General features: G+C 47.9%; 1 protein-coding gene across 1 annotated transcript; it reads left to right on the plus strand.

Moving 5' to 3' along the window:
• The first annotated feature begins 246 nt into the window (after positions 1 to 246).
• KLF4 (KLF transcription factor 4) lies at positions 247 to 4,261 on the plus strand. Its single transcript, XM_066569304.1, has 4 exons — positions 247 to 360; positions 494 to 1,388; positions 1,472 to 1,636; positions 3,141 to 4,261. The coding sequence occupies exons 1-4, from the start codon at positions 265 to 267 to the stop codon at positions 3,314 to 3,316; spliced, it is 1,332 nt and encodes a 443-aa protein (XP_066425401.1). The 5' UTR covers positions 247 to 264; the 3' UTR covers positions 3,317 to 4,261.
• The last annotated feature ends 19,706 nt before the right edge of the window (positions 4,262 to 23,967 follow it).

The following is a 23,967-nucleotide window of genomic DNA, read 5'->3' on the forward strand; positions in this document are numbered from 1 at the left end:
GGGCGCTCCCGCGGCACCGCCCCGGCGGCGGCGCTGCGCCGGCTCCGCGCGGCTGGACGGCGCGTCCGTGCCGCCTCCCCTCCCTCTGCTCCGCGCCGGCGCTCGGGACCACGGCGGCGGCGGCGGCTCGGCGGGACGCCCCGGCACGGATGCGGTGCGTGCCGGCTGCGGCTGCCGCCTTCCCTCCCTCCTTCCCTCCGTGCCCGGCCGCTGGCTGACTCCGCTGTGTCTCCCCACCGCAGGCAGCCCCCCGGCGAGTGCGAGATGGCGCTCAGCGGCACGCTCCTTCCCTCCATCGCCACCTTCGCGGCGGGCGCCGCGGGCCGCGAGAAGGCGGCGCGGCCCGCGGGCCCCGGCAACGTGAGTATCGGCGCCGCGGCGCCGCGACACGGACGGGGCCGGGCGGGACGGGACGGGGCCGGGCGGGGCGGGGGCCGTCGGGGCGGGCGCGGCGCCGTGCGGCCGGCGCTGAGCCGTGCGAATGTCCCCGCAGCGCTGGCGGGAGGAGCTGTCGCAGCTGAAGCGGCCGCCGCCGGCGCTGTCGGCGCGGCCGGTGGAGACGCCGCCGTCGGAGCTGGAAGGCGCCGCCGCTCTCGGGCCCCGCCGTGACGCCGAGGAGTTCAATGAGCTGCTGGACTTCGACTTCATCCTCTCTAACTCGCTCATGCACCAGGAGCCCGCCGCCGCCGCCATAGTGGTGGCCCCCGCCGCCACCCCGGCCCCCACCGCCAGCCCCTGCCCCGCCGGGCCCTTCGCCTACCCGCTGCCCCGGCCCGAGCCCGCCGGTCTCCTCTACGGCGGCGGCGGCGGCTGCGACGGGGCTCCCGCCGCCGGCTCCGCCGCGCCCTTCAACCTGGCCGACATCACCGACGTGTCCCCCTCGGGAGGCTTCGTGGCCGAGCTGATGCGGCCAGACCTGGACGCGGTGTACCTGCCAGCGCCGGCCGCGCTGCCGCCCCTGGGCAGCTTGCAGGGCAAGTTCGTGGTGAAGGCGGTGGGCGACTACAGCCACCCGGGGCTCAGCCCCAAGAGCGGCCCCGCCGCCCCGCCGCCCGGCGCCGACGGCCCTGGCGCGCCCTACACCTCCCTGCCGCGGATGTGCCCCAAAATCAAGCAGGAGGCCGCGCCGCCGTGCACGCTGGCCCCGCCGCCGCCGCACGGGAGCAGCCCCCGAGGAGCGCCCCAGCACGACTTCGCCCTGGGCAGCCGCCCGCTGCCCGCCCGGAGTACGCCGTCGCTGGGGCCCGAGGAGATGCTGGGCGGCAGAGACTGTCTCCCCGCCACGCCGGGGCTGGGCCACCCGCCGCTGCCGCCAGGGTACCCCCCGGCTCCGGGTTACCCCACCTTCCTGCCCGAGCAGCTCTCTCCCGGAGCGCTGCAGTACCAAGGTGAGTCCCCGCGGTGCTGCTGGGGCGGCGGATTGTCCCGGCTTGGGCGCTGGCCGTGCTCATTCCTCCCTGTCCGCCCCTAGAGCTGATGCCGCCGGGGAGCTGCCTGCCTGAGGAGACCAAGCCCAAGAGGGGACGGCGGTCATGGCCTAGGAAAAGGACGGCCACACACACCTGTGACTATGCGGGCTGCGGCAAAACCTATACCAAGAGCTCTCATCTCAAGGCGCATCTGAGAACTCACACAGGTTAGTCCCAGCGCCGGGGTCAGGGGGATGTCCTGGCCTGAGGGGCACGGGATGTGGTCCCCTCACATAGTGGAAGGGTTAAAAGCAACAAGGCTTTTCCTTGCTGGGTTTCCGGGCTTTTTTTTCCTCTCCCCTTGGCTACGTGAAGTCCTGAGCAGTCTTCACTTACTGGCTTGACATTTTGCTTAATGGTTCAGTGACTCAGATGTGGGAGCGGGTGGGTTTCTTGCCAAGTCAGAGTTTGTTCTTTCTCTCTTGCTATGTGGCTAGCTAATTAGCAGGTAGCTGGAAGCCAGCAGGGATTTGTTGCTCCGGATTGTGTTGGCCCACTTCTGAGAAGGCAGCAGCCCTCTCTCGAAGATAACTGCTTTCTTTGCTGGTGGTGAAGTGCTTCACACACACACCCCTCTCTTGGCTGGCTGTAGGGCAAGAGGTTGTGCACCTCTGCAAGCTGTTTGCTCCCTTTTTGGGAAAACAGATAGATTCCCCGAAGAGCAGAGGCTTTCAGCTGAGCTGGCAGCACTGATGGGGTGCCTCGCCCACCTGTAGGACATCTCCCCCTGCACCAGCAGACTTTAACTGTCGATTGTCCACTGCTAGAATTGGGATAAAATCTGCCCAAAGTGTGTGTGTGTGAGCCCGGTCTCTAACTTTGCAGCTGAGTGCAGAGTTGCAGTAACTGAGCTTGTGAAAGCAGGTACAGCGCATGGGTTTCGCCAGCGTGGGCATTCCGTAACAGTGACTAAATAACCTGGGAATTTGCATAATTTGAATCCCTGGGTTGTGAACCTGATTCAAAACTTTCTCCTGAAGGGGAGACGGGATAGGGAAAATACACTGGCATGGCAGTAGTTAGGCTATGTCTTCAGGTAGTGGCAGAAAGGGGGAAAAAATTGGCAAGTGATCAGTGAACATCTGCCCCAAGCCAGTCAGCACCATCCCCAGGATGTGTAGGACAGGGAGTTTGTAATTGTTGGGGAAGCTCATTTTGCTATCGACAGTAGTTTTTGTATAATGAAGACACTAGTAAGACTGAGTCCTTAATCAGGCCGAGCTAATGAAAACAGTTTCCGGCTGTTTTTTCATTCTTGAGACCTACAATTATCTAAATACGTTGTCTGCTGAGCTATTTCTGGTTGCTATTTGATTGTGTAACACCACCAGCAAAAATACACGCTCAGGTGCTCTGAAGCCTGGTGTGCAAGGCAGTGAAAAGGAGCATTTTAGGGAAGATTTAAGTGACACTAGCATTTCATAGCACCTGTACATCTTGAAAAGACAGCCTTGCTCTTTTAGTCTTTGTAGTTTGTTTGCAACTGCTTCATGAAGTTCATTGCATTTGACCACCCTTTGTTTTATCTAGGACAACTGCTTGAAAGAAGGTGCTACAAGTGGTAGCTGCAAAAAAAAAAAAAAAACCAAAAATCCTAACTCGTGTGTTTCACCGCTTGTTTTTTTGGTTTTTTTTGGTTTGTTTTTTTTTTTTTGTTTTTTTTTTTTACAGGTGAGAAGCCTTATCACTGTGACTGGGAAGGCTGCGGGTGGAAGTTTGCCCGATCCGATGAACTCACTCGTCACTACAGAAAACACACGGGCCACCGCCCTTTCCAGTGCCAGCGCTGTGACAGAGCCTTCTCCAGGTCGGACCACCTCGCCTTACACATGAAGAGGCACTTCTGATTTGGGAAAGCAGTGGATCTTTCCCCCGACTGCCGCAGAGATTCAGTATTTACAGCACAAGGACTGTCTTCCACAAGACGGGGAGAACTCATTTTAAGCACTACAGATAATCAAGGTGAAGTCTTCCAAAGAGTGGAAAAGAGGGATAACTGCATATGGACATTGCAACTTTCTTTTTTTTTTATAGTTATACACTTAAGAGAACCAAAGACGTTGGGGGTCAATGACTGGATCTTCTATCATTCCATTTGTAAATCCAACTTGAATTATTTCTGGACTACAGAATGCCAAGGAGTGACTGGAAGTCACGGATATCAGGGTTAAACAGACTGTATGTAGTTCGGAGGGTGGGGATATTACACAGGGAAATTACATTCCCTTAATTTCCTTTCAATGCAATATTAGATGTACATGTCATCTTGTACTTTCTTTTTTTTTTTTCTTTTTCCTTCTAAAAGCCATTACAACGTTAAAAGAGGAGGAAAAATTCAGGTAGAGAATTATATTTTAAAAGCCTATTTCATGGTGCTTAGTGACTGTTGGTTCTAGAGGTACCAAAAACAGGAAGCCAAAGTTCTCAAACTGCTGCATATCTGACAAGGAACTATTTTTTATCTTCCGATTGCCAATTATGACCTAAATCAGGTGAATAACCCTGGTTTATCTTTTTTGTTAAGAAAATAACTTTATGCAGACAGTCTGTAATGCACTGTGGTTTCGATGTGCAATAGTTTGTACAATGGTTTATTCCCAAATATGCCTTAAGCAGAACAAATGTTTTCTATATAGTTCTTTACATAATAAATATGTAATATAAATTTAAGCAAACTTCTATTTTGTATATTTGTAAACTACGAAGTAATAATGAGCATTTTGTTGAAATTTGTATTTTGCATATTCAAGGTGAAAATAAGTTTTAAATAAACCTATAATATTTTATCTGAACGGTTGCTCTAGTTTTTTTCTGTGTATGGACATGGCCACAGGAAGTTTGTTAGGTATTTGTTGGTGGTTGAGTTTACCAAGGCAAGGAGGGGGTGGTGGCAAAATGCTTGTAGTCTCAAGACTCTGAAAGACAGGATTGTGTAAGTGCAGTGCTGATGTAACATCTCTTTTTAGGGAAAAAGGTGTATGGAAAGTTTTTGGTCTGGATGTTGAGTTGCTGCTTATCTCACCTGCGTGGGTAAAGCTGTAATTTACCATTTTTAAAGTAACTCAGTTTAAATGATTTTTTTGGAGGATGTAGTTCTGTTGAGGACATACGACTTTGTGCATCTGATGATAACAAATCCTAGAATTATTTTCATTTTTTTAGCAGTCTTTTCAACATTTAGGATTCCCATCTTCATTGCCTTGGATTTCATAGGCAAGCTGGTGTAGCCACCTCAGTGTGAGCAAAGGAAAACCCACTCAGTAATGTCGAGCAAAGAATTAAACCTAGCTCGGAGAATAAAGGACGTGTGCACAAAACTCCACTTTAACCATCGCCCGCGCGGAGTTCTCTCTTGAAACCTGCTCTGTCCTGGGAGCCCAGTCACTCCACGAAGACCCAGGATTCCTGCAGGAATGCACACGTAGCCGGGGAAGGCTGACCATGCAGGGACCGAGGACGTGTTGCTGCGAGGTCAGCGGCGCGTGCCGTGCCGCAGCTCTGGGGGCGGTGAGCCTGCCCCGGGTCATCCCCAGCCCCGTGGTGCTTCTCCTTTGGGACCTCATTGTTCCAGCTGCCTTGCAGAAACGTGCAGCGAGCAGATGATTTCCACATTAGTGCCTGGGTGAATGGGATCTGGTTTTCCCACTGCTCTTCGGTTAAAAGGGAAGAAGCGATTCCTCTTCAGCTGATTCGTAATGTTTGTCAGATAGGAATTTGGGTGTATGAGGTGCACAATAAAGCTGAGGAAAAAAAAACCCAAAAAACCAGCAGGCAAGAGGCATTTGTATCTTTGTAGTAGTTAAAGCAAAAGTGGCAATATCAATTTTTTATGTCCGAATGTGCCTTTGGAATGCTACTAAAGTTCGCATTTCAATGTGGTGTTTGTGTGGGGACCGTTGCCATTTCTCCCTCAGTTCGTGTAAGTAGTATAATGATGCAGAAAATATTTCTCACCCCTTATCGCCTAGGCATGCTTTGTTCAACTGAAAGCTATCTTTGTTGATTTGGTTTATAGGTAACACAGGGAGTAGGGAATGTCTTGTTTGGTTTGCAAATAGCAAGCGTTTAAAGCTAAATTAAAGTCATGAGTCATCCTTTATCTGAAGCTTTTTCCATGTGAAAACTTTTTTACAATTAAACCAGGCATTTTTTTACCTCCTCTGTTGCTCTGCCTGTGAATTCTGGATGAGAGATCCAAGGTCAGCATTGAAGCTGGTGTGCGCTGAGGGCCTGAAATGTCATTGTCCCATCCAATAATGCTGGAGCATACTTGGTAGGTGTAGGATCTCCTTTGTATGGCTGCCACTCAAAACCTCTTACATAGGTGCAAGATCTACATTCTAGCACATCTGTAAGTACTGAAATCTGAATATTTCATCTGGGAAACTGGTTTCTTTTGCTTTTCAAGCATTCTGTCATTATGCACCCTTAAGAATTTTGTAAGGCACTGTAGCACTTAGTAAGGCATTATCTGCTTCAGCCAGCTTCAGTTTTTGCTTGATGTTTTTATGGACCCTAGGTTTCTAGTTGCATGAACAATGGCATTCTTGAAACAGAGCATTGTTCCCTATTCCACTTGATTTTTTTTTTAAATTCCCTTCTTTTTTTCCCTGATTCTAGCCAAGCTGTCTTCATGTATGAATTTCCAGACTGAAAGAGGCAGGACTGTAACTTTGTATTTAAAAGGAAATGCTGCTGTGTCTTTAAGCATTTCCAAATTGCTACTCCTATACTTTTTTGGGAGGACAGGAGCCAACTGCTCACTTTTTGCCATACATCATTCAACCTATGAGAGGCAGTCCTTACTCTTAAGGAGGTCTCTGGGGGAAATGCTGAAATGAGCAGTGCTCTGGTAAGTAGAGCTGGAAACAGCACGTTGTGTTTGCCACCTGTTTCGTCGTGTCTGCAATCCTGCAGTTGCACTTAGGTGCAGGATTGCACATGGATGCAGTGAAACAACACATGTATCAAAAAGCGTATCTCATAAAAACATATGTAAAACACCGAGAAGTCTTGTAAGTATGTCTTGAAAAACAAGATTTGTTTAGCGTTGCTAAAGCTGTACGTGTGCCACTTTGCTGGGGCATTTAGAAGTCAGGGTTTGAGGTTATTACGGGTGGCCTCTGTGACATGGGGTGAGCACCTCCAGAGCTGCCCCAGAGCACTATTTCAGCTACTGAAGGCAAAATCTCTTGCAGCAGAGAGTTATCTCTGCAGTCAAACTACAGCCGTCCTTAATCCTGCTCACCCCTAGCCCAAATCTCTCTCTGGAGCGCGCTTAGCATGTAGAGATGGAGCTGCTTAAAACAAGATGGCACATGCCTGCCTGCCGAGTGCCAAGTATTCAAAAGTGGCACCAGAGTAAAAATCTTCTCAGAGCCGCAGCTGCCATGCACTTGTCTGCTGCACACCCATGGCCTGGGAGCCTGGGTTTGACTGTGACCCAGCACCCTGTCACCCAGGGCTTCAGCCACCCCTGTCACACGGAGGGCTACTTGCAAAGGAGTTTTCTCAACCCTCGTGGTGGCTACCAGATCCTGCTGCAGCTGAACTCAACGGTGAATCTCAGAAGGATTTATATTAAGCTGATATGAATCAGTGAATTTCATTCTCCTTCTCTTTAATAAGGGAAGATCAGAGAGTGCTGCGGTTAATCACCCCGAGTGCTAACGGTTCGACAGAATTAGTTTACACAGGTTTCCTATGGGAGTGTGCTGGATCTTGGAGCTAGCCTGCTTTCACTGGAGTCCCTGGCAGGCACTTTTAACAGCATTTTGAGTGCAAGAATTTCCAAATTAACCTGTGTCTGTCCCTGGGCTTTCCTCCCCTCAGTGCAATTGGGTCGTGTGCTCAAGGGCAGCAGGAGAATAGGAATGGTTTGCAAGCTGGGGACAGACAGAGCAGTGGTTACACCACTTGAGTAGGACTCGGGCAGGGATCTGGATGTTGTAGAAGAGCTGGTAGGAGGAAGTAAACTCAAGGTATGGTGAGCTAAACTGATAATGGAGAGGAAGAGGAACACCACCAGAACCACCAGCAGCACCACCACGTGTTGACTCAGGCTTGCCAGGAGAGCACCCCAGATTAAATAGCTGCATTTAGGCTCAGTGGATGTATCTCTGGACACGGAGTTGAGTGTGTACTTAAAAGAGGGGGAAGGCCCATCATTCACCGAAATTTAATTGAGGTCACATTGGCTTGGAGCCACAGGGGAACACACCCACATTCCCCTGTCTGCCGTACACCTGGATGACTCACGTTTTGTCTGCCCTTCGCTCTTGCCGTGACTTTACCAGGGGAACATTTTCATTACTGCTGAAGGCATTGCCACTGAGCGCAGAAATTGTCTCTGCGGCGTGGAAGTGGGCGGTGGTGGTGGATCTGCAGCCTTGTTCTCCACCCTGGATGCATATAGGTATCTGCTAGTCTCTTTTTCACCTTTGGATGCATTGCCTGTGAGCCCTCGAGGCTTGAACCTTAATGGTGTGAAAGACAGGAGGGGAAAAAGTGGCTTGTGCTTTATTAATGTTTATTCTATATTTAGAGTGTGCGTTCCCAGAGATTTACAGGAGACAGGCGGCCCTAATAGCTGCTCACAAGAGGCATTAGACAGCTGCACCTTTTCCCTTCAGTAATGTTTTCCGTACTCTTGGAGCTGTGACTTCTTTTGTAACCAAGATGGTGATTTTCACACAGACCTGGCTAGCTTGGGGTCAGCCTCATGACTTGCTAATTAAGAAGAAGTTTTAGGGAACACGGAACACGCTAAGCTGCTTTCACTGTGAAACCTAGGTGAGCAGAAGGGTAATCATGTGCTGCTATCACCGCAGCCATCTTGCTGCAACCCTGGAAAGTTTTGCATGGTTTTGCTTTGGGTACAGCATGCTTGTTTATCAAGCACAAGCTAAGGCTTGCTTAAATCTTGCCATTCAAGTTCTCCACTGTTAAACTTTCAGGCTTTATTCAACAAAATAATCCAGCTTCCCTGTGTTATTTGGTTTAAGGCCTTTAATTTTAAGAAGAGATATCCCACAGTTATCCAGAATGATTTACCCCACTACCGCCACAGCAGTTAGGAAAGATCTGACAGGAAATCCATGCCACCAGCACAAAGGGGTTCCTTTACTGGGAGCCTCCTCGATGGTGCTCAGAGTCTGTTTGTGCACGTCCCAGTGTCACTGAATCACAGAGTTGCAGAATCACAGAATAAGTTGAGTTGAAAGAGACCCTCAAGGACCATCAAGTCCAACTGCTGACCCCGCACAGAACCATCCCTGAGTCTCACCATGTGCCCAAAAGCATTGTCCAAATGCTCCTTGAACTCTGTCAGGCTTGGTGCCATGCCCATTCCCTGGGGAGCCTGTTCCAGTGGCCAAACACCCTCTGGGGGAAGAACCTTCTCCTAATATCCAACCTAAACCTTTCCTGACACACCTTCAGGCCATTCCCTGGTCACCACAGAGCACAGATCAGTGCCTGCCCCTCCTGTTCCCCTCATGAGGAAGCTGCAGAGCTGCAGTGAGGCCTCCCCTCGCTCTCCTCCATCTCAACAGACCCAGCGCCCTCAGCTGCTCCTCACGGAGCTTCCCCTCAAGGCCCTGCACCATCCCCATGGCCTCCTCTGCACACTCCCTGACAGTTCAATGCCTTTTTTGTGTTGTGATGCCAGAACTGCACCCAATATTCCAGGTGAGGCCTCCCCGGCCCAGCGCAGAGCTGGACAATCCCTGCCTGGCCTGGCCGGCCATGCTGGGCCTGGTGTCCCCAGGACAGGGATGTCCCTGCTGGCTCGTGTCCAGCTGACCATTGACCAGGAACCCCAGGACCATGCCAGGTGCAGAATCTGTCACTTTCACCCATTAAACTCCATATAGCTGTTGATTGCCAAGGCCTCTCATTTGTCGAGGTCTCTCTGCAGGGCCTCCCTACCCTCAAAGGACTCAGCTGCTCCTCTCAGTTTCGTATCATCTGTGAACTTGCTCATTGTCCCTTCCAGTCCTGTGCCCAGGTCATTTACAAAGATGTTGAAGAGCACAGGGCTGAGGATGGAGCCCTGTGGAACCCTGGCAGAAGTAGAATCTTTGCTGTGCTTTGCCCTTCCAGCTCTGGAAAGACATGGGAGGCTCTCTGAATCAGCTGGCCTGAGGAACCAGACCTGCATTTTCCCCGTGGAAAAACCCAACTCCATGGGCTTTTGCCCCTGAGTCCACCCTGTGCTTCCTGCCTGTGTAGAAATTCTGCAGAGAGGGCTTTTCTCACATGAGGAAAACAGCTCCTTGAGGTTCCTGCATGAGTTTGATTTCACACACCAGGCCTCTGGGAGGGTGCCATGGTGTCAGCACTCTTCAGTGTCCAAATCTCATCCAGGGTCTTCTTTCTTGGGGGATCTCCTGGGGGCTTAGCACCTGTTGTTGTATTCCTCTTTTCTGATAAAAATTAATATTGTGAATTAGTATGTTGATAAAGTACTAGAGGCAACACTGATGGCAATTACTGAACCATGTTGGAATTTACTTTTTGAGCTCTGGAGGAGATTTTGTCCTGTGTTTAGACTCAAAACTGATTCAATACTGATTCAATAATGCTGTTGGCAACGTAAGGGGGCTGCCCAAAGGGATGCATTTGTCTTTGCACTGGGATGTACAAGGCTTGGCTGTCCATTCTTAGTTCCCACATCACACTGTTTCAGCAACAGACTCCCCTGGCTGACGAGGGGTGGCTGAATTTGTTGGCTGTGCAGCAGGTTATTATCCCACATTTCAAAATATCAAAATGCTTTCCAGTGGAAAGCAAAACAACTTCGCTACTTTCAGCCTTCCTGCCTCCCCAGTAACTGTCTGTGCTCTCTGCAGCTTTAGAGGATATTACAAAGCTGCTGTCACGTGTACAAGATGTTTAATTCCCTTCCTTCTGCAAACACCTTCTGACCAGCATTTGTTTTGTTCACAGTGTAAAACTCACTCCTATGCAAAGATACCCACTTGTAACTGTGGTGCAGAGGAGGAGCAGAGGAGCAGGGCACTTCTGTCTGGCCGTGGGTGTTCTGTCCCAGCTGCTGGCCAGAAATGGGGCTGAAAGGCACAAGTGGCCCTGTGATGGTCATCTCTAAGGTGATCCCACGTTGCTTTCCCTGGAAAACTCCCTTCCAGGGAGCCCTGATGATTACAGGTTTGTTCAAGCTCAGGAGCCTGAGAAGCACGGATGCCTTTCCAACCTGTGTTTATTTTGTGCCGGAGCTCTGCAGATTCCACTTACTTAATAAATATTTGATCCTCTTTGGTGCCTTCCTGAGCTTCTGGCTTCTGAGGGACCTTGTGGCAAGGAGTTCCGTGATTAATTAGGAACTGGCCTAAAAATATAGGTGGTAGGGAAGGGAGAAGAAAAATATATTTATTTTCTGTAGTCTCTGAGGCTGCTGCCTTTCAGATTCCCACTGTTTCCCCTTTTCTACACACTGCAGAGAAGCAAAGGATCTAACCTCTAGCTCTAACTCAGCCTTGAATTTGTTGTGTACTACCAAAGGCTAGAAGGATTTGACTTTGGTTGTGTTTTTTAATGAATTTGTGAAGAGAAAGTAAATATGAGATTTTTACATATGGATGAGTTAATCTACTCTACTGTAGACTGGAAGAATGCCAGCATATTTAGCATAATATGATATTTCAGTCAGTATTTACATGATGTTTTGGTTTACTGGTTTGGTTTTTTTTTTATTTCCAGGACATCTGAGAAGCCCCTACCCATCAATCTCCCCCCCCCCCCCTTTTTTTTTTTTAAGGACAGGTGTTTCTCCAAATTTTATTCAAAACAGAAAAAAAAATACTTTTCAGGATTTTCTTTGTTACACTTTGCAAAGTGTCACCTGTACAAGACAAAGTTTCATGAGTACACTGTTTGTCAAAGTGTTTTCCTGCTCTTGTACCTAAACATCCACACAGGTTGGAATAACTCATCCTTTATTTGTACAGCTTTATTACTGAGGCATTATTAATAATTGCAGGGTTTGTGTATTTGCTGCTGTTATGTTTACTGTTACATGGAGAGGGAAACTGACCACAGCAATGTTTAGTGGCTCAAATCTAACTTCAGGTTTTTTCTCTTTGATTACACTTTCAAAACACTGTTTCTTTATGCCTTTCCCTGTTGTTGTTCTCCTAAGTCTTGAGCAGCAAGTGTCAAAAATGCAGTGTCCTTTTGTACTGGGTACTGAAATTCATTCCAGGCGAGAGAAATCTCTTTCTAAGAAGTGATCAAGGTCTATCAGGGCTGTCTGGGAATCTGACTACTTCATTAACAAACCAAATTCGTTTGGTTGCAGGTAAATCCCCTTGGTGAGATGAGGTTATGCTTTATGCTGATTTGGGGCTATGCAAATGAACTGCATAAACAAATCCAAAGCATTATATATAAATAGGTAGCACTTTGAAAAAGTTTAAGATCCGAATCTGCAGGGTCCAGCACTGGAAGCTGTGTGTGAACAAGGCAAAGGAGGGGGGAAGGGAGGCAGGGGGAAGGGAGGTATGGGAGAATATAGAGGAAAGGAATGATTTAAACATTGGCCAAACCACTGTGTTAAGTCAGAGGTTTTCTCTGACTGGCTTCTCCCAGCATTTTGTTTTGTGCTAAACATAAGGTGCCACAGTTTACATTTAATAACTCTGTCCAAGTCAGTAATTGACATAAATACTGACTGTCCATGAACAACATCCCACTAGGCAGCACAGAAGCACTAGACAGAAATCTCTTCCTCTGCAGATGTATATCATATATAAACCTTGGTGCATGAATTTCCTCAGGGAAGGAAGCACAGGGAAGTCACTCAGCAGATATTTTTCAGTCTTTCCTTGCCTGTAGCTTTGCGCTGCCTGGCTACTGGGAGCAAGGTGACAGCAGACAGACAAGCTCCCAGGATAAATGCTGTGACTCTCTTTTCCCAGGCAGGACTAACAGCCAGCACCTGGAAGCACACAGAGTCCACTCTGCCACTGCCTGTATGGCTCCCGAGACAGGGATGGGAAAAAAGGAGAGAAATTGGTAGGAAGAAAATTTACAGGCACCCAAAACGGCTCAGCAGCGCCCGATGGAGTAACAGCTGCTCTGATTCCCTCCCTTCATATACAAATGTCTCAAACATAGAGCTGTTTCGGGCAACAGCAGATGATACTTCTTTGAAGTATGGTAGGTCTGCTGTTATTTTCTTTCTTTCTTTCTTTTCTTTCTTTCTTTCTTTCTTTCTTTCTTTCTTTCTTTCTTTCTTTCTTTCTTTCTTTCTTTCTCTTTTCTTTTCTTTTCTTTTCTTTTCTTTTCTTTTCTTTTCTTTTCTTTTCTTTTCTTTTCTTTTCTTTTCTTTTCTTTTCTTTTCTTTTCTTTTCTTTTCTTTTCTTTTCTTTTCTTTTCTTTTCTTTTCTTTTCTTTTCTTTTCTTTTCTTTTTTTCTTTTCTTTTCTTTTCTTTTCTTTTTTATTTTCCTCTCCTCTCCTCTCCTCTCCTCTCCTCTCCTCTCCTCTCCTCTCCTCTCCTCTCCTCTCCTCTCCTCTCCTCTCCTCTCCTCTCCTCTCCTCTCCTCTCCTCTCCTCTCCTCTCCTCTCCTCTCCTCTCCTCTCCTCTCCTCTCCTCTCCTCTCCTCTCCTCTCCTCTTTTTCCTTTTTCCTTTTTCTCTTTTTCTTTTTCTTTTTCTTTTTCTTTTTCTTTTTCTTTTTCTTTTTCTTTTTCTTTTTCTTTTTCTTTTTCTTTTTCTTTTTCTTTTTCTTTTTCTTTTTCTTTTCCTTTTTCTTTTTCTTTCCCTTTTCCTTTTTCTTTTCTTCTTCTTTCCCTTTTTCACAGAATCACAGAATCATTATTGTAGAAGAGCAGAAGACCTCTGAGTTCTCTGAGTCCAACCCTGCCCCCTCTTTTTCTCTTCCTCTGTCTCCCACACTGAGATTGCAGTGACACAATTTAAGATTACCAGTTCATTGCAAGGGAATTTGCAATTTTGCTGTGGAGGCAGGCTGATAATTTTGTTTGGGAGATGGGGCTCTCACTTTACACCTGGGTGCTCTTCATAAAGATCCAGTCCTTGGAGCCCCATGGTGGGAACGAAATGACAAAACACTTTGTGAATGAACAGAGAAATTGAGATGAAAGACTGAAAAACACAAAAGGAATCAGAAACCAAGAGACAAGGGGGCCTCGATCAGCAGCTTGGCAAGTGCTTTTCATGTCTGTGGGGTGCAATGAAAAAGCAAGCCACACATCACCATTCAGGCTCCCGTAGGGCCTCATCTTGTTTCCTTTATTACAATGAAGAAAATGTATAACGTGGTCAGGGTTTTCAACCTGGGAGGTGTGTGAAAGCTCAATTTTTTTAATTTCTTTTTTTCTCTGAATTCAAATGACACAGAAGTTCACGAGGTTCCCAGCAATGCTCATTATTTAGTATGCACAAATATGTTCTCAGGTGATGAACAGGTGATGAGAAGCAGCAGGAAGGAGACAGTGGGAATGCAAATAAAGATGTGCCCACCTTGTGACTTTTGACTTGAGTGAGCCCAAAGGAGCACTGGGTCCTGTGTCAAAAAGAGGTGGTGGTGTTCTCTTCTTTCTTTAAAATGAGAGAATATGTAGTGAGTGCCAAGCAGAGCTTTTTTTATTCTTTGGATGTGTTTGGCTTTTTTTGGGGGGGGAAGGTTCCCCCTCAAACTCTGTTGAAGATGTCTGGGTTCACTCTGTGTTTTTATTTATTTATAGGCATTTCTGTGGCACTCATCACCATAGTTATCTGTGCAAATCTTTCCTTTCCTATATCATATAATTAAATCTATACTAAATACATGTGTTCTTGGCGGGGAAGTTAAACTCTGCTTTTGGAAGGGATTTGTGCCTTGCAATTAAACACTGCTTTTGCAATGCTGTTACAAATTTCCATGTACGTGTGAGTGAGAAAAGAGAGTCCTGGTAAGGCTGCACCCTCACACACCTGCTGCCCTGGGGTGTGGGGTCATTGCAGTCCAGTGCCTCTTTTGGGATCTTATTTGCCACCTTTCTGGGGTGTTCGAAGCATTCCTCACTATTCCAGGCACCACCTGGGCTGAAAGGGCACTAACACACACACACACACACACTGACCCTAAATGGGGAAATACAAAGTCCTCTTAGAAATATTTTTGCTATTTTTATTACATCTGTGTGGAAGGGGCTCCTGGGAAGGTCAGCTCCCCCCTTTCAGCCTAAGGTTTGCAGGATGAGAAGCAGCAAGTGCTGGGAGAGGCTGGATCTTTCTGAGGAGCCAGCAGCAGCATGAGCTGGAACTGGTCACCTCCCCTCTGTGTCTGGCTTGTGCCCCTTCCTCTGAAGTCTAGAATTTGACTTTAACCTTCACTTGTTTGGAGTATTTCACAGTGAAATGTCCTTCTGGTGTCTGGTGCAGCAGTCATGGGTGTCCTGCAGGGCTGTCTGTGAGGACAAGCTGACAATGTCTCAAGGACAGTTTTGCACGGGAAGCTGGATCAAAAGTTGGCCTGAGAAGGGTCAGTTCTGTGTGGATTCAACAAGTGGCAGGCCAGCATAGGTGGCCTTCCACAGCACAGGGTGGGGGGAAACTCTGCTTTCTTATAAAAACACAAACCCTGCACCAGCCCTGGTGATGGTCCTGCATGTGTTCCCTGGCTCAGGTGGGTGACCAGCCAGTGGTGCCTGGCATGGCAGCACTTGGTGGGCCATATTCACACTCAGATGAACAGGGGATAATGCTTAAAAATAAGAGTTGACTCTCAAAGATTGCCTGCCTCCAGGGCTGACTGACTGCCACTGATTCACCTCTTAGGTCGGAATTTGTAAGATGCCTGGTGGTCTGGGCCCCATGGTGGTGACAACATGAACATCTTGGAGGAAATTCATCTGTCCCTTCCCCTCTTTGACAGCAGTTTGTTTCACCCATTTCAGAACAAAAAAAAAAAAAAAAAAAAAAAAAAAACAAAAAAAAAACCAAACCAAAAAAAACCCCAAAACACTACCAAAAAGGGATAGCTGGATAGCTGCACTGATTTATTGCTTGAGGATCACCTTCTAGAGAGCCTTAGTTCTCAGAGGCAGAGTAACCATCTGTCCCCATAGCTGCACATACCTTGTTGCATCCTCAGCCACTCGTGAAAACCTCTGGCTCTCATTCTGATTTTGGCAGGCACACACCTAGCAGAGGTTTGCTCATCCCCTCTCAGGCACTACTCATGTGTTTTATGGCCTGGCTGAATCAGACCTTACAGAGACACAGTTGTCCCTGGTTTGTCAAGGCCTCTTGATCAGAGTTTTGCTTATCTGAGTCTCCAGCAAAATAAGGAAGGGTTATTGCCTTTTTTCTAGATGGGAAAACCCATATGCTGATCTTCAGGAACAAAGAACCCCAATACTAACTGAATGCAGAGAATAATCATGTTTCAAGATTTTTGTGTCATTAGGCTGCACCTTGTTGAGTTTTTTTTTTCCTTACCTTTTATTTCTACTATTTTTTAGGAGGCAAACAAAGCGAGGTATTGCTGCTGGAACATGAAAGGAGGAACCTGCTGCTGGTGCTTGGAGGCTGGATGAAAAATCTTTTGCCAAGCATTTACAGACCAGTCAACACTCACATCTGTCTAGATGACAAATGCTGAGGGTACTCCAGAGGAGTTAACTGCGCTTTGGAGTAGATTCAGGCTTCACCCTTAAAGTCTCCTGCCGCGGACCAAGGAAGCGGAGCGCACACCAGGAGCTCTCTGGGCTGCACCAGCGGCAGCAGATGGTCCTGTGGAGCCGCGATTAATTGTTTTCTAGTGCCACCGTGAGGACTGCACATCCCGGGCTCTTTCCCGGTGAGACGAGAGCTCCGGTCCAGCCCGAGCGCCCGGAGGGAGCTGCGCTGCCCGTGCCAAAATGCTCAGCGAGCATCGTCTCAGCCCTGCTGAGCCCTGCCTGCTTGTGCAGGGGCAGATTTGCCGGGAGTTTAGGCTGGCAGCCTGGGTAAAGGAATCGATGCACGGAGCTGGCTGCATGGAGCCGCTGGTGCTGCAGGAAATTTCGGAGCCATCCCGGCTGGATGCATTGCAGCTTTGGAAACCTAGGAAAGCAACTCGGTGCAGCATCAGACTTCCTAAATAAACCAGGATCTTGTCTTTTAGCTGCTTGGCTCACTGATACAGCAGCACAGTGGCTCTGCAGGGGTGTACATCACACACAGCAGTTCCCCATGAGCGTGCACCCAGCTCGGTTGGTTTGTTTGTTTGTTTGTTTGTGTCATATTCAAACATCGCTCAGAAGATGAAATGAAAGCTGCGTATTTCATCTCACCCTCCAAAGCTGGCCAAAACGAGCGGCAGGCTTACAGTCGTGCCAGGATATCTGGTGTATCTAAGAATGCCCAATGATGTTTTGGGAGGAAGCGTGCAGTAAGTTAAAAACAGGTTAAGGCACTCGTTTGGGACTCCAGAGAGCTGGCGTCAATTCCCAGGTCTGCCACAGACTCCCGGTGTGACCTGAGGCAAGCTATTTCCCTCCTGAAACACTTTCATAGTCAGAGAAGGCAAAATCCCACTTCATGTGAGTTTTGCCTTTGACTTGGTGGAGCCAGCTCCCACCCACGCATTTCAGAGCTTAAAAATTAAATGCAGGCTTAAGCACCTTGCTGAAATAGTGCCAGAACTTACCTGCATTTCAGCTTCCTACACCTTGAAGAGGAACAAAGATCACTTCCCTATTCCCACTCACTTTGCATGCCACGGCTGAAAGTCTGTTTGTCGTAGCACTGAGTGTAATTACGGGGCCATGCTGACCTGTTCCCCTGATAAACTGCAGCTCAAGCAAGAACCAGACTTGCTGGAGGCCTTGTGTTTGTCTGCTTTTGCTTGCTCTCCAATATTTTCATACCTTACCAGCCCCTCTGCACTTTAACTGGGAATAAACCATTCAGAGCCCATGCTGTTGGAGAAAAAAATCAGTGTTTCTGCCTAGGTTCCCAGTGAGGGTCTCCTGCCTCTCCATTTTTTTTCCAGGGAATGGCCTGCTGTGGCAGCATACAGCTAAGTTTATATAACTGGCTCCTCGGAGTGCTGCCCTGAACAGGATATTCCTGTTGGCTGTGCATTTGCTTAAACCAACAATTGTAGGTCCCAGCAGCCCTTGACAGGTACAAACAAGGAACCACAGCGAGGGCTGAGGGCAGGAGGGGATTACAGTGCTTAGCAAGAAATGGGCTCTGGAGTTTACATATATATCGCGGATGCGCTCCACAGGGTAAACAAATAGGGCATAAAAGCATATTTGGCTATTCAAATGGCCCCGATTGTTCCCATTATGATGATGTCTCCCAGCATGTATTTAGTAACCCGCTAATTGACTTTGCATGCATCAGGAAGAAAACTTTTCACTATCTGTTTCAGGATGGTTTTTCTGATGGTGTTTTCTTTTTAAGTTTTATTTATTTATCTCCGGGCACTGTTTGAAATTAAAATAGATCCTGGCTCCTGCTGGCATGCCTGTGCCAGGGCTGATGCTGGCCTGCTGTGAGCAGGGATGGATGGAAAAGTGTCTGCAGGTGCCTCCTCCAGCTCCAGGTCCTCCTCTTGCCCGCACAGTGGATCAGTGGATGTGCCAGTGGTGGTTTGGCTCGACCAGGCTCCTGAGCTGCCTCCACTTAGAGCCTGAATATGCAAAGCAGTAGCCAAAGACAGCCTCGGTGAGATCTGGGTTATTTAAACCTCAGGTACATTTGCACGGCTCCAGCCTGACGGTCACAGACAGCGAGCACAACCGAGGCCCTCCAGGACATTTATCAAACTAGTCACCCTCCACACTGGGTTTTTGATTTCAGCCTTAAATGCTTCAAGTAGTTTGTTTAGCTCTTCTGAAGGGGAAGCTGAAAAGCCCATGGGGGAAGCAGAAAGCTAACAGAGCAATAAGTTGAGCAGCCCTCCATACTGGAGATGTGCATTAGAACAGCAAACATGATTTTTAGACACCTGACTGATAAAATGGTGCTTAATGCTTCTCTAGTTGTGAGGGTAAATTTGTTCTGGTCATACAGCAACAGTTGGCGAGCTGAATCATAACCAGCAAGATAAACACTTGTGGCAAAGTAACCTTTGCCCCCACATTCGAGTGGATAAAGAGAATATAATCAGTCATTTTATTTTAGCCTTGTTTCATCTACAAAACTCTTGGGATCTGACACAAAATTTCACTTTCCCTGTGCTAGTTTAATGTGGTTTGAGCATTAACTTCATGGGGTGTCAGGCAGGTGGGTGGTGTGTGAGGGCTCAGAAAGCTCTGAGTTCTTTGGCTGTGGGGTGACAGAGATGCCAGGGCCAGGCTCCTGCTCCTGCACTGCCATACCCTGCCAGCTGTGAAGGGGAGGGGGAGCAGCAAACAGCCTTCCCTGCTGCACAGAGCTGCCTGACAGAGGGGCACAGCCTGGAATTCCATCAGCTGCTGCTCCTTCCCCCACAGACAACAGCGTTTTGTTGGTGATCGTGCCAGCAAAGCCTGGCAGTTCACAGGCACCCCACAACAAGCAGATGTCAGAGCCACATGAACTGAAAACTGGACAGTAGTTAGTGATAAACTCATATTTCAGCCCCACACTCTGAGGAGCACAGAAAAAATTCAGGCCTGGTTTGCAGGAGTTGGGGATGTGGCGATACCCTGCGTTTTGTGAACAGACCAGAGGTCTTGCAGCCTCTGGAGAAATTTCCCATCTTTATCCATGACCAGGGCTGCCCCTGAGAACCCACACTGTCCATTTGGGTTACAACAGTGCCACAACTACAGCAGAACAAAAATTTAGGACCTGACACTGCTCCTCTCCTCCTGCTCCATCACAGGCCTGGGAGTGTGATCATGGAAAATACGCTTAAAAAGAAATTGTTGGGGGGTAGGAAAAGGAAGAAAGGTATGGAGAAGGAGTCTGTCGGTGCACCAGAAGCCCTCTCATGTCACTGCAGCCCAGTTTTAAAACATGGACCAAGCTGGGATTTTTGGAAGCACAACCCTGACTGTTTCAGTGGCAAAAGCTCTGCATGGTCAGTGGGTCCTCGATTTTTGTCTAGGCTTGAAGGCATGGCCACCATATAAATAACCACCAAACATTTCAAAGCCTTTGAAAACATTTCATTTAATTTAACATTTTAATGCTAGGAATGGGCCAGGGTTTAGGTGTGGTGGTTTCACATATTTTTGGAACCTGTTTATCCGTCTTTTATTAAGACTTTAAGAAGGCAGCTCAAAATACCTCAGTGACTCCAGTGATGCTGTAATTTCTGCTTCTTTGTTTTCTGCATGTGATTAAGGTAAATTTGTGTCTCCATCTCAAGCTGCTTCCTGGAGAGACACTCAGAGGCCAGCATCACAAGGTTTTGTTTCGTTTCGATTGCTTTCAGATCAATGGATGAGCTGGTGAGCAAAGGCATGAAAACTTGTTTTGCACCTGGCATTGTCTTAAACCTACCTTAACTTACTTCCAGCTAAATTTCTTGCTTTGTCCTGTTTTAATAAAGACAACAAGTGAGTAATTGCTAATAAAGTGTATCCTGTCCTCGCAATGTTTGCTGTCCTTTCACAGACTGATATCTTTCAGCAGTGGAAAATTAGGAGTGGAAGCATCACCCCAGACAGAAAACTCTCAGCTCACATCTCATTGCAAGGACAGGGCTTTCCCAAGTGTCTCTGGTGAAGCACTTTAGCATTGAGATACTTGGGGGTTTTACCCCAAGTTTTTACCCCTGCCCTGCTGCTTCTTCCAAATCAAAAGGTTAAGTGACCTCAGCCCAGCCTTATTTGCCATCTCAGCATCCACAGAACTGTGTGATTGAAGGGATAGTGCTGCCACACCACATCTCTGACCAGCTGCTGTATGCTCAGGCTTGCTCCTGAAGCATCAGGGGTGACTTCATGTGCTGCACAACACAGGGAAGGGTTTAAAAAAAATCTGTGCACATGAAGAATTCCAGTCTGGAGAAGTCTATCTCTGCTAAGCAAGGGGTTTTTTTTCTGCAAATATTAGCATAAAACACGAGTATCCAGACATCCCCCAACCACAGAGGCTCCTGCCCACATCAGAGGCCTGGTCCTGTTTGTCCTGGTCCCAGACACCAACCACCACATGGGAATTCAGGAGTTTCAGCTGTCCTGTGCCTCACTGTTTTACAGGAAGTTACCTCAGATCTTGGATGTGGTCCTTCCTGCCATGCACACCACAGACTGGTTTCCATAACATTGGAAATGTCCTTCAAAGTGTTTTTTAATAAAATACTGAACATGGGTTATCACCAAATCACAGAAACTTTTCCTACTGTCTGAGGATGGATATGCACAAAACTGAGATGCTCAGAAGCCAAGTTTATGTACTGTCCTGCTATGCTCTGAATTTGGACCTTTGATTCCCTCATTCCTTTGATTCCTTGCCTCTCTAAAGGTTTGTCAGTAGAGTCTTCTTCTTTTTCTTTTTTTCCCCCTTTTTAAGCAATTTGCATCCATTATGCTAAATGGAGAAGGCAGCTTGCAGAACCCCTATCAGCAGCTTTGTGCCTCTGAGCTGGAGGGATACTACAGGATCCAGCAGAGATTATTCTGAACAACACCTGTCATTTACAACTGCTGAATGAAGCAGAATGCGTTTCCAATTCCCTCCACAAAACACAGTGTTTTCCTCCCTACAACATGCATCACCATAATGAAAATTAGTGCAGATGGTCTAAACAGGTTTGTACTGCATCTTTATTTTTCATTTTGCCCTGCCTGGGACATGGCAGACAAGCAGAAGGATTTTCTCTTCTGAACCACTCCTTGGACCAACAGCAAATTCAGTTCTGTGTGTCTTTGTGTCTCTCCCTCACTTTGCTCCAAAAAGTGACAATTGAGTGAATACCCTGGGAGATCCTCTCCTCTGGCACGAACAGGACATTTTTCAGCTCACCAGCACAGCACAGAGTGTGTTCTGCAAGGGCTGTTGATTTTCTGTTGATTATTTCCTGCCCTCTGTTGGTTTTCTTTCCTCCCACCTGCTCGTCTCTTCCTGGTCCCTGCAGCAAGAAGGAATTTAAACTTTCTCACGTGGAGCTGCAAGCTTGGAGAAGGGAACACTACCACCTTCAGAGGGCTGGTGGAAGAGCAGCTGGAAGTGCACAAGGGCTGTCTCCAAGCCTGGCTGCGAGAAACATTTACATTTACATTTTCTCCTCATTATTCTGCTCCTGGGGGACTTTATCTGCTCCCCACACCAGCTGCACCACATCTCTCCTGATCTCTATGTTCAAATGCACTACCAGATACAATCTAGGGATTTTTTTAAAATATCCTCTTGGCTCGTTGGTTTTTTTGGGTTTTTTTTTAGTTTTCTGACCTCCAAATGCACACAATCAATTTGAGGAGCCTGGGCTTTCCAACGAATATTGGAACCAGCCATGAAAAAAAATGTAAGATAAAGTAGTGCAGCAGCAGTCTTATGAAAATCGGATTCCTCTTTCCAGAAATTGGTTTTCAAGGTGAAATTTCATGTTTCAGTCCAGCCACTTGTTTGCTCCTGCCTGCACAGCAGTGCCTTTGCACCAGGAGGTGCTGGTCCATCACATTTCTTCTGAGCAGGGCGCTGACTTGGTCGAGTGCTGTTTTACATGGTTTTTATTAGAGGTAAAGCTGTAAAGAGAGAGGACTGCAGACCGTGTTGCATCCCTTCAGATGCTGACAGCCCTGGCCTGTGCGGCACCCCCTGTTCCAGCATCTGGGGTTATCCCACTCTGGATCACAGAAGCTTCTCACAGGCTTTCAACCTGTGGGAACCCAGGAAATTCCTCTGGGTGCCCTGGAGGACTCCAGACCCTGGCAGGGGGCTCAGAGACCTTGGCACGGAGTCAAAGACACCTGGGCCTTCCATTTCAGCCCATGGAAACAATTACCAACTTTGTGTGAGGAGTTACAAGCCACAAGAGTTTGGATAGAATGATGGTGAATTTATCACAGGGTGAAAAAGTAGAATTTTGGGGTTTTTAGAATGGGGGTTCAAGAGGCAAGATGGAGCAATCTGGGCATATTCTGTCTTTCTCCTTCTTCTTCTTCTTAGCCTCCATCTTCTGCTGTGATGGTGGCACTTCTGGATTGGTTTAGGGTAGAGACAGACTCTCTAACATAGGTGATGGGTATTGGAAAATTATTGTAAATTAAGTACACAGAGTTTTTAGTACAAAAAGATAACACTGTCCTGAGGGTGGTCTGTGTGCCTCAACCCGACCTGCTGGACAGACCTCAGCAGGTCTGAAAAAGAATGTAATAGATAAGAGTAAATAAACAACCTTGAGAATGGGAGCTGAGGAATCCTGACTTCTTCTTCAGTCTTGTGGCTGGGAAAAAGACTCTTTAATACCTTAGAAGCCATTTCAGCAACAACAATCTTGAGATCATCCCTCCTCATCATTCCTCTGTCAAACAAAGATGATGTTCTGAGACCTTCTTGCAGCACTTTTAGCCAAAGGCAAGACCATGGTGGGGCTGTGGTTCTGGCAGAGAATGGGAGCTCCTTGCCCCCGCACAGGGGTTGCCCCAGGATGCTCAGGGATGCCTGCACAGCCTGATGGAGAGGTAGCACCAAAATCTCCTTGTGCACTGAGGTTTCTGAGAAGCCTCAGCTACTGCCTGTCGCAATTACACACAGGAGGATTAATGAGGAGAAAGAGTCCAAATTTGGTTTTCTCTTGCTGGCTCAGCTAAAACACAGACTCAGTGGCAAGAAGGCTGCTAAGTCTGCTCTGGAGAAAACAAGGGTCATGGGTGGGTCACCTCACACCCTGCTTTGGGAACTCCTCCATGTCTTAGAGGCAAAATCACCAGTGTGATAACCTGTGGAAGAGGTTCCAAGGGCTGCAAAAAGGCAAGAATGGCATGGTCAGCCCACAGCTGGCCCCAGAGCACAATGCAGCTGGAAATGTGGCTGTCCCAGGCCACCCCATGCTATTTCAACAACACAGACCTGCCAGCCAAGAAGGGATGAGCTTTTTTATGTAGGAACTGTCCAGAGATCCAATATCACCTCCAGAAAAGAGCTGTTAGGCTAATGCACAATATGCCCTGGAGCAAACTGCCTCACTTCTGCTGCAGCAGGGATTTCTGTAGGAAAACCTCATCAGGGCTGTAAATCGGGGAAAATCAGTGCCAGCCTGGCTACAGTGGAGCAGTCCCAGTGTGATGTCAGTGCCCCAGAGACCCATCCCAGGAGGGGTGGCCTGTTTTGGGTGCTGCTGTGTGCGATTTGGACATGCCCGATCCGGGCAGGCTGGCCAGAACTCTGGTGAGACCTGCAAATGCCTTTGGCAAAAAGTGTGCCAGGAGGAGCTGCTGAGCCTAAACACCCTGGAAGTTTCACCTCTTCTTGGAAATCCTTCTCTGGGGTGTGAAGCAGCCTCCTGAGTCAGAGGGCAGTGGGTGGCAAAGGTCAGCAAACCTTACATTTGCTTCTTAAGAGGTGCTTCTGGAGGATCAAGCAAACAAAATTCCTGAATCCA

Source organism: Molothrus aeneus, chromosome Z (assembly GCF_037042795.1).
Source record: "Molothrus aeneus isolate 106 chromosome Z, BPBGC_Maene_1.0, whole genome shotgun sequence".
Taxonomy (NCBI): domain Eukaryota; kingdom Metazoa; phylum Chordata; class Aves; order Passeriformes; family Icteridae; genus Molothrus; species Molothrus aeneus.